The sequence below is a fragment of the Dufourea novaeangliae genome, unplaced genomic scaffold, assembly GCF_001272555.1.
Source record: "Dufourea novaeangliae isolate 0120121106 unplaced genomic scaffold, ASM127255v1 scaffold248, whole genome shotgun sequence".
Classification (NCBI taxonomy): domain Eukaryota; kingdom Metazoa; phylum Arthropoda; class Insecta; order Hymenoptera; family Halictidae; genus Dufourea; species Dufourea novaeangliae.
Genome location: NW_015374156.1, coordinates 2,662,306 through 2,677,816, shown reverse-complemented (window position 1 = coordinate 2,677,816; position 15,511 = coordinate 2,662,306). Strand labels below are relative to the sequence as shown.

Genomic DNA, 15,511 nt, shown 5'->3' with positions numbered 1-15,511 from the left:
CATTCCCTTTATTTATAACAACTTTTTCCTTAACACTCGCACGACCATCGATGAAAAACTTACACGAACAGCAATCACTGAATTATTTTAGATCCTTCTGTCTTGTAACATTCATATTCAGAACATGTTTCTTTAGTTTAATAATGTTCGATAATTATTTTAGGATACACTTCGACACGTGTTCAATAAAAAAAAAGAATTAGTTTCTCAAGAATACCAATCACAACCGTCATATACCCAAGTTTTGAAAAACCCCATTGACGGTCGTGCGAGTCTTAATCTATATTCTCACCCGATGACAACTGTTCAACAAAGAAAACAAGAGCTAAAGATCTTCACGATATCTACAACGTTATTAAACCTCTCAAAAACCTTGCGAACGTTCGCAATCGAAATTACCCTAAATTCGCTATCGATATGCTGTAATTAACTCAATCCCCGTCTGACAATGAGGAAAGGGGGAGCAATAAGTGACGTTAGTCAGGACAATAATACTTCGATACAATAATATAACTCAAATGAACATCAAAAATCGCAATAATTATAGCAATGATCGATAAGAATCCAAGTGGTGAGGAGGGTAGCAATATATTATAATAATTCCTAATACGCTTGCGTGTCCGTGGCGGGCAATAAAGGCATCGCAGCGAAAAATTCAGCAATTCCTGCATAAACAATCAGTCGTCGTCGCGGGTGTTTCTTCCTACGATTCTCTATCTTTCCTTTCGTCGAAGGTATTTCTTTTTTTTTTTATTTTTTTTTTTTTTTTATTTTTTATTTGCAGAAGTCGGCAGTTTTCCGGGCAGTATTTAAACTCGGTTCGAAAGACGCGTTTTCTGATCCACCACCCAGCCCGTGATAGCTTGGTTCACGTGGAAACTCGAGGATGTCTTCTTCAACGTGTCCTCGTGGTGATACATATACGCGATGCATCACACCGTACAGGTTCTGGAAGAGTAGCAACCAGCTGTCTCAGCTTCTGATACAGCAGCCGCGTTGCTTCGGTAATCATGCGGCCAGCAGGTTCTTTATATTTTTCGGCGTGTTCTCCTCGTTCAGGTGTTTGGTTGTATAACGAAGAGCGTTCAAAAGACCTTCGCTCTTGCAAGGCGGTTGATCTTTCAGTAATTTCACACACCCTTTAACCTATCAATTGAATAATACAATTATTAATGATTTATGATAGAAATGAATAACATTTTTGTGAACAGACTATCGGGAAAATCGATTAAACAGCTTATAGAATTCATGAAATCGAAATAGAGTGTTCCATAAGAAGTCAGAAAAATTGATCTGAAATATCTGAGATTGCAGATACGTATACGATTTTAGTATTCCTTTAGAGAAGTTAATTATTGTGTTTTAAACGAAAAATTATTTAGAACATTTGGGAAGGAAATAGAATTATTAACTATTAATCAGACATATTTTAGTACTTCCATAATGGGTTTAATTAAACTAATCTTTCTAGTGCTAACTGTTAATGAAACATTTTTTTAGTACTTCTGTAATGGTTCTAATCAAAGTAATCTCATAGAGGGAATTTTATAAAGTAATATGTATTAACTCTGGCCATTCTGTGAAGCCAAAATAATATTATATTACAAAAACGAACAAAAATAGGAACTTAGTTCTTTTGTAATTAACTAAAATAGTCATCTATTAGTTTACTTATTTTAGTATCACTCGCATAAAATCGTAAATGTCAGTAGACATAATATTGCCCACTATTATTTTTATCTTGATATAAATATTTATAGCTTGCAGTATGATATTCTGGTTCAATCGTTCGCCCTATTTCGATGCTAAAAGTATTTTTACATTTCCTCCGTGTAACTAGAATAATGTCGTCCGTACTTACGTCAACATTTGAACCCTTAACAAAGGCACCTTGAGGATGAACGTGATCATAAAGGATCACCAACCCAACCATTACTCTTAAAACAAAGAGTTGAGTCTCCTCTCGTTGGAACTGCGCCAGAAGATTACTAAAAACAAAATGGTATATTACATTTTAAGCTGCAACTTCCTATCTCTCGAAACTTTTTGTTCCATTCATGTAACTGGAGCGCTTGAATTATTGATTAATAATTTACTCACGGATTTTCTAACATGCGTAAGCAAACTTTGGCCATGGTGCCAAGTGTTTCCGTGATATTTTCGCGTGCTACATCTTCGTTCTAAAACAATAAATTCGCCATATTATTCATTTAATTTCATTACTACATACATATGATAACACACATTTCTCGATACAAGAAAGCAGTCAAAATATTGCAAAATGAGATGATCGATTAGAAATGTCGATTTTATTTTCAAGAAAAATTATTTTCTATGTATTATTTATTTATTATTTAGAAAGTAAGGTATACATTTAAAGTTCAATTGCACATAATTTATTCTTTAATTAATAGAATTTATTCTTGTATGTGCAGCCTTCAGATATTAAAAATATAGCATGAAACCGATTTCCTTGAAAAGTACTCGACAAGCAAACTTTAATTCGAAGGACACATGTTCCAATTACTTTCTAGATTACCCCACTGAAAACTGTATCTGCGCAACTTAACCGGATCGGCTATTACGCTGTTAAATGTTCCGAGAACGGTTGTAGTCTGAATCATTTCATACAATGGATTTTAATTTTCTACTTCAACGCATTTCACTACTTATATCACACTGTTTTTTTTTTGTTTATCATTATAGCACAGTTCTGTCTCTTAATCCATGCTCGTGGCGTGACATTTGCACAAAGTGAACGAAATAATTTTTTGCTCCGATCGAAATAAAAAATATAATACGTTCACATTATCATTACGAAATATTAATTAACGTGTTTTCTTAATTGTCTTCGTAATTGGGCAGCAGAAGGAGCTGGGTCAATTTTCTCATCTACACAGTCGTAAATTAAACTCTTCTGTCATGTTTTTATTTCAGAATTTCAACTTTATGTTCCACTTATTTTAAAAAAATTATGTCAATTGTTAGCGGAAAAAAATATGCATGTATGTATACGAATTAGAAACAAACGATTCATTTATACAAATGTATGTATGATTCACTTACAACGATACATGAAATATGAGTGTAGAAAAATGTAGTAAGATACATTATATACATGGTGTTTTTTAACATACGGATCGCATTTGAGCGGTGGACAGAGAATACAAGAACAATGAAACAAGTTCGTATAAGCACGTGCCCTACTTGACCTTGTTCCCGAGTTGTAGCCATTTTTGTGCTACAGTGATGTGCAACTGCTTACCTTTATAAGAAGTGTTCGAAACGGCCGCCTTTGGTTTGAATGTAAAGCTGCGGTCCCAGTGTCATGGAGTTTCTGAATCTTTTAAAAATTTGTTTAAAAAAAAGATTATCGAGCATTGTACACAAACAGTTCAGCAGAATCAGTTATACTACGTTGGTCAGTTTGTCATTAAGAATTATTTGAATACAAAAATGGCTATAACTCGGGAACAAGGTCAAATAATAGGGCACATGTATATGTGAAGTTTTTTCATTGTTTATGTGAAATTTTTCACATGTCAAACACCCTGTATATACTACTTGTTATTATTATTTATTTGCTGTTTCTTTGCTTTAGCTAGTCATGGCAGATGTATGATGAATGAACCTTTATAATATTAGTACTTTGCTATATAATAGTGTGCGTTAAAATTGACCCAGCTCCGCCCGAGGACGGTTAAGACGAATGAAAAGCACAGTTGACGTATACGTTTGCATGAAGAATAGGCTCCGTGACAATGCTGTCCCGTTCGATATCAGGGAAGCACGGAAATTCATTTGAATTCCAACTTAAAAGATTTTCCATTCGTCCATTTTTCGTAAAAATAAACCTAACTTTGATGAAAATAATCGTATTGCTTTGTAAATTTTAAAGCATCATCAGTCAAATGTTATGCGTGTAATTCTCGAATACAACTAATATTTATGAATCATAGAGATTAAACGTTCACATTCTATATTTTAAACTCTGTTGAATTATTTGCTGAAAGTGTAACTTGTATACTATCGAAGTACAATAATTTTTTAATTTCTGAATTCAGAATCCTCCTTCTTACTTATTTTCTTTTAGAAAGACCAGAAGTATACAATATGTAGTTTACATGATATGTTAGTTTATAATATAGAGTAATTCAGATAGAAATGGACCACGGGGCGAGACGGACCAATTAAATAGGTCTCAAACTATCCATTAAATGCGCAATGTGATAGTGTTATTTTTGTTAAATTATACATCGTAGTTTGTCATAGTATTGACGAAAATCGACATTTTAATTTCTAGCAAAAAATTGTTCATGCTGTCACAAGAATTAGTATCACTCTGTTGTTTAAGGAGACGTTTACATTATTTATAAATGTTTAGTAGTTAACATTTTTTTGTTTAATAAAACAATTTCTTCGATAAAAATAATTTCTACAAATCAATTTAACCAACGAACATAACTTTTATTGAAGTAGTCCATCTCGCCCGTAATAGTAAGGGAGAGATGGATCAGAATCGCAAATTTAATTTACTTATTTCTTTAATAAGATACTGCTTTATAATAGTTACTTATTCTAAAGATGATAGTTACAAACTGGCAAATATAATATTCAGTACTGTTATAACATTTAAGTTTGAATAGTTTTTAATAACGTAGGTCCATCTCTATCAAAATTACCCTAGTTTAGAAGCAATGATTGGTAGCGAACGACTCGGATGGATATTAGAAATGTGAATGTGTTCCTCGTGGAGGACGCTTCGGAATTCAGATAATGAGTATGCAGTCTAACATGAGTTGGCGTCTAGTCAGATCAATAATTGTCAGCGACAGAGAAAAGACAGGAAAGCACACAGAAGAGAAGCGGTACCACTTACGTCCATCAAGAAAGTAATGGTCGCGTGACTCAGAACGCGAAGCATGGGTGTCGCGTGGGCGTAGAACAAGGACATTCGATTGGCGAGCTCGTTTCCGACCACGAGATCCTTTTCAGCGGTGTCCTGCCTTGTCAATGATGCCCTAGTCAGCGTTCTCCGATAGTAACTGAAATCGTTCTGAATGGCGGGCGTCTTCATTTTATGCTCGTCGAATTTTAAAACGAATTCCAAGATTTCGGCTAGCTGTTTCACCAATGCTTGTTGGGTCTCGAGATGCTGGGTCGGGGAGAGATTCCCTGAACACAGCTGACCGAGAATTTTCGGTACCACCCTTTCTGAAAACCAGAAAATTTTCATGGGTAAATATAAATTGTTTAATTCCAACAGTGGTTTTATCCTGCATATTTCTTTTTATGCAGGATGTTTCATTTAATTCGACCACTGACGTAATATTGGTCGAAGACGTCATACAATATACGGTATAGTTTTTTTTTTTAGTCAATATAAAAATGCATTAGTTATTAATGTTCTTTTCTATTTTGTTCTGGTGGAGATAAATGAAACAACGTGTATATTACATTATTCCAACGAAGTAAGATTTCACGCAAATAAATTATTAGATCGGAATGTTGGTTTCACTGATTAATTTGTTCGAATGAATTTTCATGAATAAAAATTATTAACAATTTTTTTCATGAGATATCTGTTTCAACAATGAAGTTACTTAAGGATTTCGTAAAATGAATTAACCCCTTGCACTCGATTGTCCTCTCCGAAGGGACATAATGTATGGGGAATTAGGAAATACCAGGTGCAAAGGGTTAAAACAGAATGATGAATTGATTTTAAATTCATCTAAAATTCATACTTGAGAATATTAAATTAAACTCTTAGAATGTCTTTAAAAGTTTACTTTCGGTAAAGACTATGTTCCAAACATTTTTTAACGAGCAGTAAACCAAAATTATTTTTTTCATATACGTACATAGAATAACCATAACAAGTGTTCCGTTTTATAACTTTCTCTTCGCGTCAGGACTTTTTAAAAGAAGTTTTACCAATACATCCGTTTTTTTGTACTAATTTATAGTCTGTCTAATAAGGTTACCCTGCTTCGGTAGCTTCAACGTTATTTCAAATAAAGGCAATAAATTCTTCGGAATTTTGTGAACCATTAAAAGTTTCGCTTTTGTCGATGGAGCGATATTGGATTTTCGATCACCGGCGTACACGGAATTATTCGGGCTAAACAATTGCAAGCAGTAGCAGTTGCCAAAAGCAATATCGACATTTATGTCCGTACGTTTTTATCAGTAAATGAGAAAGAAATTGAAGCGACCAACGGATACATCCACTTGGAAACGTAAAAACTTTATTTCGAGATTTCAATCCAACATTCCATTCGTTAAAATCACTGTGAATCTATAGGAATTTGAATTCAGTAAAACTATTAGCTGTAAATTCCAACAGTAATCTCATATCTACTTAAATGAACATTTAAAGTAGATATTTGTGGTCAATTTAAACAGTGAAAGAATTTTAATAATTTTCATAATGTTTCATAATATAATAAATTCCGTTTTTATTGTTATCAGAATGAACATATGTCACTCACCGAGTTCCAACGAAAATTCATAGAATTTTTTCAACTTTGCAACAAGAGGAGCAACGGTCAGATAGGCTTTTCGCTGACACTCTTCCGTAGGCGCCGAAATCGCCTCTCTGATTTCTTTCCCAGCCCCTTTGTAGCACTGAATCTCCTCCAAGATAGATTCTGAATTTTTCAGAACCCTTTGCACCGCTTCAAAAGTGTCTCGTTCTATGTCAGAAGGTTGTGCGTCTAAAAAATTCGATACGAAACACCGATATTATTTAGTTATTCTTCACTATCATAAAAACAAAAGTTAACAAAACCGTGTCACTTTAAAGATTTTATTTAACGTATAAAGTTCATTCACCGTAAAAAGTTTGGCTAACGAATAAAACGTGATTCACGATCTACTACAGATGTGTATGCTTGTCAGACTTACTTTCAAAATCCAGAAAGACGTCATATTTTTGAGCGGTGCAACAGGTAGACTCATCTCGAGCCAGAAGACTTAAAAGCTTTCCCATCTTCGATCTGAGGCTCTCTTCGCTCGAGCGTTACTTACAACATGAAAGGCATCTAGAATAAAAGGGAAACGTATTTATATACACATTCTGTTGGGTAAATACTTAAATAAGACAAATACTGTAGCGTGACGTTAAATCGTATCACAAGATATGCTACTCGCAAGATTTACTTCAGAGAAAATATAACAAAGTATACGATGAAAATGAATTATTAACGGACTGAAAGTGTAACATCGATGATCCGATTGTTATAAAAAAAAAAAATTAAAATATCGATTCCGTAAATGCACCGATTTAATCGTGAAAACTACTTGCAAAATTTCCGCTCGAACGGACTTCGACTTCGATTTCACGATAGGAGCTTGCGTCGTTCCTAGTCGGAGTCGAAACGGAATTTGAATTTCTGGCCCGATCCCTAAGCCGATCCGCGCGTATATACGTGTCGAAGTGTTAATTCCAGACAAACGACGAGTATACGTGTTAACGTGTGCATGTGTGCACCGCTCGGAAACTCTGCGCGTGTATATGTAGAACGAATGAATTCTGTGAACTCGTGAACGAGGGACGAACCTTCTGTTAATTCCACTCTTCAGCGTCAATGTATGCTGACCTCACCTGAAACGACAAAGTATTCCGAGGACTAACATCCTCAACGTGTATCGAATCCAATTAAAGTTTCGATACGTTTCTCGATTTTCATTCACGGAAATTCGTTGGTGAAATCGAATAAATTTATAAATATAGTTATCGAGCCACGGACCGTCCTAACGTATTATTAGTTGATAGAAATTTGGGATCTACACCGAATTTCCACTGGTAATAAAAGCGATGATCTTCGGAAATTTTATTCAGTGTGCTTGTAATAAAGTGGTGGACGAAGCTGATTTTATTCTTATCAATCTTCTTCGTCAACTTTCAATGATAAAATTGAAAATGTTATTATCGTTATTATTATAACCCTAAGCGAAAGTTGTGACGCTTTGTTTTACAATACTTTACGATGCAACCAAGCGTTAGCGATAACGATGGTAAATGAATTTTTCGAAAGAATTTATCAGACAGTAGATAAAGCGATAAAACTACGTTATACGGAGACATTTACGGAAACCCCGTCACAAACGAAAGGACAACGATCAGGTTTACTAGATCTAAAATTGTGCACCAAGAAATTCCAATGTACCGGTGAATGTCTCCGTTATTTTTAGCGGAGAAGTGTATGTCCCGCTAACGAACTTCTCTCGTCACTTTAAAACCCACAGATTTATAACATAGTTGTACCGTTTTTTACGAGGTAATTCAGTAACATTTAGAACATCGTTAAGAAGAAACGAAATAATTGAAAGTTCGAGCAAATTCACCATTCCAACTTGAACCTAATACTGTCCAAAGAAAGCGGACCGTAATTATTATGAATTCAGAATACCAATTGCACTTTTATTCCCGCCCATTAAACGCAGTCAGAAATAACAGCATACACCACATAAAGACAGAATAAATATTTACACTCGAAATTCCAGCAACGATTCGAAGCAGAACCGCACGCCGAATCTGCACAGTGTCTTCATAGCGATGCCAAAAGGAGCCTTCTCCGCCTCCAACTAGGAAAGGATAACGAGCCAGCTCCTCCATCGAAGCAAGGATGCACCAAACGCGTGATCAATCACATAAACAAACTTCGATCTGAACCCCTAGTACGTATCACTTTCAGAACGTTCGAATCGAGGATACCATAATTTTCACAATGGATGAAAATCGAATGCGACCAGGTTTGAAGAGTTACAGCAGCAACGAAAGAAAAACGTAACAGCCCTGGGGTCAGCGAATTGTTTACGGCTAAGGTCGAAGAAGAGGGTAGCAATTGAGAATGGTGGCACTGCATGATTTTTCGCCGGGTCGCTTTCGTGATTCGACGGTACGAACTCACCGTGGCGAAGAGTTGCCGTATACGCGACCGACGACGCCAATGCATGATGCTGACAGGTGCAGGTCCCGAGCCCAGGGGGATGGTCAACAAGTACGCGGCAGCGAGGAGAGTGCAACAACTGTCATTCAACGGACGGCCATGTTGCTGCTCGCTGGGGGTTAACGTTGAGTAGTGGCGCGAGGGTTCGAGGCCTCTCCTTATATGGTAAAACGACACTGGCGGCGGTACGCTCGCGCGAAAAATCAATGGGGGGTTAGTTCGCCTCTTTACCCTCGGGGTGACGCTGCTGACTACTATTCGTAGTCGCTCCGGGTTTCGAGAAGCTTTTATATTCGACGGGCGGGCTCGATTATTGGAATCAACGTCAGAGAAATCGTTTATTCAAAGCTTATTCCAGTTCGATGAATGTTCGATAAATATATTGGGTTTCTCGGAACTAGAATTGGCGGAAATGGTACTCAAAATGGCGCTTGTTTGGCGGCATTCGATGTGGAAATATTAAAGACACTTGGAAACTGGAATCGTTTTTCGTTGTTTGAACGTAAATTTGGAGAATATGATTGGTATTACACAGATATTTGTTTGGTATTATTAATACATTATTTAATGGGGTGAATTTGAATGGAAGAAAAACCCTTTCTATAATCAATTTAGAATTGTTTGTCGTGTTGGAGCATTTCGTGGTTGAATTCTGTAAGTTTAAAAGTAATATTATACAGGGTGATAGAAAATAAGGGAAAGGTTTTAGAGGCTTATAGTACTCACAGAGGGGATTAAAAAATGTCTAATTAATATAGAACTTAAAATCAACCCTCTCGGTCTAAAATTAACTATTATATTTACGAGACTAATGTCTTAGACCTTGTTTTTATCGCCCTATATAGTATAGAATAGAAAACTCCGCTTCTAACGGGTTTATTTTTTGACATAATGTTATAGAATCTGTGTTTAAACTTTTGTACGTAAAACAAATTGTTAGTCTGGAGCATGGAAATAATTGTAGAGAGTGTGTATTTTGAGCGACGAATATTGGACGAGGATTTACTGCCATCGTAAATAGTCTATTAATGAAGGCGAAAATATTCGTATCGAACAGTTCAGTATCCAACAGATTATGTTAATTCGAAGAGAAGATAGTTTTATTTCCTTATAATTCTTGCAATCACTGTATGTATTACTCAAATTGCCCTATTTTATTTAATTAAAACACAAATACTTGGTCTCTTAACTATTAGAAAATACGCGAATAAAGGATGTTAATTTTTGTTAAGTTGTTTGTTTATAAGAATGATAGAATGAATTACAAAATTGAATATACATATATAAGTGATTCAAGTATTGCAATTTTTTTAAAACAGAAGTGAAATATAATAACTAGTTTTAGCATAACAATTTTTAAAAAGATGTAATTTTAACATTTTTTGAGAAGATTAAACTCGTTAAGACAAATTGCTTCATTTAAAACAAAAGTATTTCATTAATAATAATATTAATTATCAAAGTTAAGTAAAAGAGATAAGGTTTTTACACGTTCTTTTGCAAACATGTATCTGTGCCGGCTAAATTTGTATATTTGCGTTGTCGTGCCGCTGTATGTTGCACTTCAAAATACGATTACAAAATTAGAACTTCGGAGGAACCTCGTGGCTAACTCATCCATGAGGGGGTACACTCCTTTTTTTTTTGTAGACCAACGGATAGACGGTAACCGTCAAAATGAAACTTGAAAGGGTGAACAATATCGTTCGGGTTGACCGAGTTACAGAGTATTAATCGTATTAATGTTTATGTAGCTTTACTGAGAATACGCGGTTCAGTACCTTTATAGGTTAACGCTCGATGAATAGACGGATGACATTGAAATGACAACCCATTTATAAACTATCGGAAAACTTTGACATTCGTTCGACGGATTCAGCTGCCTTGTAAAGAGACAGACGGTGTTCAATAACAACGATTGAATCATTTCTATGGGGCAGAAGGAATGAACAGGTAATATTTTCTTGGAATTTTACTTTGCTCCAATGAAATTGATGTTTTCTATTTTTAACAGGTTGAATGCCACGCCAATTTTACCGGGATTGTCCGTGGCGCCACGATGAACTTTCTATTTAGCGATACATATAATGTTGAAATATTATCTACAATAGATAATTTACAACGTATAAACATGATTGGCATGTTAATTTCGGCGGGGGTCACCGGTGACCCCCGTGGCGCTGGAGTACGATTTCGCGCGATTGTCATTTATCTCAAATTGTGTCTTCGCATTGTTCAGTAATACTGTTACGATTTTATTATTTTTGAGACTGTTAACAATCAGTCGTGATCATGAAGCTGAAGTTTCCATTTCTCCACATGAAAGGTTGCTGAAAAAACCACGACATGAATTAAAAGCAATGCCGGGAAAAGCTCGAACGGCGCGAAGATTTTGCAAAATTTGTTATCAAAAAAATTCAAAGAAGCTAGGAAGAATAATTGCAAAAAACTGTACCAAAAAAGTCGTGACATATTGTAAAGACTGTGCTGGTTCACCCTTCCTTTGTTTAGAATGTTTTAATACGACACATCGTAACGTGCGCGCATAATAAAACTATATTAAATGTATAAATAAAACTATTTTCAAATGTTTTATACTGCATTCATTTCTTCAGACCACTACATCAACGATGATAATAATAAGAAATTATAAGTGTTGTCTTTTGTCTACCTTTCTTATTTTTTTTTCAATCCGGGCACGTCGGTCACCGGTGGCCCCCATGGCGTCACAGCCAAGTTAAGTGCCGGTCACCGGTGACCCCCGTGGCATTCAACCTGTTAAATTGAGACACGTGTATCCCTGAATAAGAGATTGAGGATTTTCAAAGCCAAGTTTAAGAATTTGTGGCATGCAGATATTTATAATACTTTATATTATTTGAATATATAATTACTTAATATTTTTTCAATATTCAAAACGATTAAAAATTTATGTCTTGTACATACACCTGCAAGTTGATTAAATATCTCTTCAACTCACCACTACAAGTATAAAGTACCTTAGTTACCGATAACAACTATGACATCAAAGGTGTTGAAGCGAGAACATTTATAAATATTAACAAAACCGATATCGCCACGATATCTTTTTTAAATTATTTATGTAGATATAGATCACATTAGCGACGTCAATCTTCTTTCTTTAAAAGAATTAGATTACAAATTAATTGTATTCTTCCTTACTCTTAATCTCTTATTTTGTAATCTCTTAATCTCTTTACTTCTTAATCGCGAAATTTCTCTAAAAACATTAGATTATGAATTAATTGTATAATTCCATACGCTTGTGCGTTACGAGTTTCCTATAAAAATTTCAAAGAAAGAACTAAATTCTAGAAGTAGATTATAGTAATAAAATTAAAAGGAAATAAATGATTATAAAACGTAATTTGCTTAATCCATTATATGATGTTATGTCAAAAATCTCCGTATTTTTGTGTGAACTTTATTACAAGAAAAAATACAAAGAAATAAGCTTAATCATCATAGGAATTTCCCTCTTTTTAACGACTTCTTGCTACCTTCTAAACAACTGGTCGATTATAGCCCCCAATCATAGAAATTAAAAACTACAAACCGATCTTTGCGATTAGAGCCACCATCACGGAATCTCGGAAACCAATATTGGCAGTTCCCCACGTTCACTACATTTGGACCGTGCACTTTAGTAATATTTTCCATACTCTGTGTATTGTTTACGCTTTTGTTCTATTCGTGAAGGATACAGTGCCTTATGTGTATTTTATCAGCGTTCATTGTAAGAACTAAAACTATCAACCACTCGCTCTAAATTCGGTTTACTGGCAGAATATTGACACCTACACTGATGCACGAAAATGAAGGCAAAATCTAAATTAGCGTACATAATGGGCAAACGCGTAAAATTGCATTAGACTCTCTAAAAAATGGACAAGAACTTTTCAAATGACCTGACACAATCTCGTTTCACGTCAATAACAATGTTTCACTTAGAATTCCTATTTTTTTTACAATACAATTGAACGTGAGCATTGTAATCGTATGATTTTCTACGATCCAAGACAGCAAAGTATTTAAGCGTTGTCGTGGTGTCGAGATTTTGCACCTCTTTCAAGACCCACCATTGGATAATCGTCGGAAACCGTGGGGGGAAGATAATCGACGCCTATTAAAGGCCTTTTTGTACATCAATTCTAGCAAATCAATTGAGACCCCCGCTACCCCACCCCTCTATGACTCTCGGTACGAGTTCCCCTTTCCTTCGGGCAACCTTAATTCCGGCACTACGATGACGAACGAACCAACGACGATGACGACTCTGCTTACCAATGAATTTCGATGTACACGGTGATTCTGGCAACTCGGCCAGGCTATAGCTCTGTTCCAAATAAAGTTAGAAAAGAATTCTAAAGTAAAATTTTGCACTGTTTAACCCCTTTCTTTACGATTTGTTTGACGTCTGCACTGTTCAGAATTACGTTATTGTTACTAATTTCCCAGATACAAAAGAAATTCTATTCTTGTTAATATGTACCAGCTGAAAAGTATTTTATTTCGACTTAAAGAAAACGAATAATATACACGTTTATTAAATCCAGTTTGAAATCGTCACCACGTGTCTGACTCGATGTTATTAGGCATGGGGTTAACAAGCTCTATAATCCGACTGTATGACTTTTTACGATTTTTTTCTAACTTCATTTTGAACGGAGCTATAACCCGGCTCAATTGCCAGCATCATCCTGTACATGCAGAAAAATATTTCGTTGTATACATATAAGTCACCCTGTACATGCTTAACTAATATTTGGACCCTAGAGCCAGAGTGAATCAGAATTTCTATTCACCGAAAATAATTAGCATCTTCTATATGCTATATATTATAACTTTCGATACCATTAAATTTAACTATTTTTATCATCACTACTCTTTCATTATAATTCATTGAATTTCCAATATCTGCAGTGAACGTTATTTCCGACACAACCCAATATAACAAAATTCCGGAATAGTTTAATCATTGAAGCTGCTCTTAACCCTTTGAATACGAAGTGCTCCAAAACTGAACGTTTACTTTAACCGTGAACCATCAATTATCCATACAATGCATAATTCCGTCTCCACTTTGATCTTTTGTTAGATAAAATCATTCAAACATGGTCCGATTTATTGAATTTTCTTGCAGACAAACATAATCGAGTGGTGAAATTTTGCAGAACGCACAAATTTATACAGGCTGTTTCGTTTAACTGGAAACGGTGGAATATCTCACGAAGAATTAAAGTTATCAAAAAAATGTTCATACAAAAGTTGTTTGGTACAAAAGGGGACATTATGTGTATAAATAATTTTTCTTTAAGTGTAGTAGTGGGGGAGATATCAAAGTCAAGTTAATTTTTTTAAATGGAACCCTGTATTTTTTTATTCATATTATGATAGTGTTTGTTGAAAAGAATACAACGAACCGCCACATGATATTATTCAGAGTTGTAAAATATCATAAATAAATACAAAGTAGTCAGATCAACACGGATCGTGTGTCGTCGGTCAGCTGAACTCTACGTGACTGTGCCATCTACTCGTACCAGACCGATTGTTCCGTTTTTAATCAAATATTCCTGGTATGGAAACGACACCAATATTGTAGCAAATATGAGGAGTTAAGCATAAATAATAGATTTTAAATTTCACTTACCACTATCTAACTTGTAGTATCAAGAATTAATTAATAATTTTGTACGTCATTTATCCTTCAACATGCCCACCATCGTTACAAATACACGTTTCTATTCTGTTTAAAAATTCTTTTTCGACACTTTTCAACATCTTGTCCGTTATTCTTTCGCATGCGACTATAATTCTGTTTCGTAAATCATCTTAAAATCTTACTAATTTATCACTTCCTACTACAGGAAATGATATCATGTGGCAGTTCATTGTATTCGTCTCAACAAACACTATCATAAAATAAATAAAAAAATACAGGGTTCCATTTAAAAAAATTAACTTGACTTTGATATCTCCGCCACTACTACACTTACAGAACAATTATTTATACCACATAATGTCCCTCTTTGTACCAAACAACTTTTGTACGAACATTTTTTTGATAACTTTAATCCTTCGTGAGATATTCCACCGTTTCCAGTTAAACGAAACACCCTGTATACATATTCCGTGAAGATTGTTGATCGCAAATTCCCGTTCACAGCACTCAAAGATTCAAAAACAAGAAGGTCCACAATATATATATATAACAGAAAAAAAATTCCACTCCACTCCTTCCGATCTAAATTAAAACAAGCAGACCATTCAGGTGGCCTGCCTGAAGGTATGCACGCGACAAACAACCGTTGTGTATAGGTCAGTTGTCGTAGGCTGGTTTCCTGTGCGAAACATCCTTAAACTCGTCTACTCACCCGATCACGTTCGACAAACCGACTCTATAAATGCCACTGAACCCATTGAAACGAACTACGATCGTGGTGTATAATAACGTGTTCTATTCCGCCATTCGAGACACACGGGGGTTTCTACGCAGCTCTCGGCGAGCCGTCACTGCGTTCGACACGGGA

At 35.2% G+C, this 15,511-nt stretch overlaps 1 protein-coding gene across 1 annotated transcript; it reads right to left on the bottom strand.

The window, feature by feature from the left end:
* Positions 1-718: 718 nt before the first annotated feature.
* Positions 719-7,046, bottom strand: LOC107191983 (protein FAM49B). Its single transcript, XM_015581140.1, has 6 exons — positions 6,910-7,046; positions 6,495-6,719; positions 4,880-5,214; positions 2,101-2,180; positions 1,862-1,988; positions 719-1,146 (listed from the first exon to the last, which is right to left on the bottom strand). The coding sequence occupies exons 1-6, from the start codon at positions 6,992-6,994 to the stop codon at positions 1,009-1,011; spliced, it is 990 nt and encodes a 329-aa protein (XP_015436626.1). The 5' UTR covers positions 6,995-7,046; the 3' UTR covers positions 719-1,008.
* Positions 7,047-15,511: the final 8,465 nt, after the last annotated feature.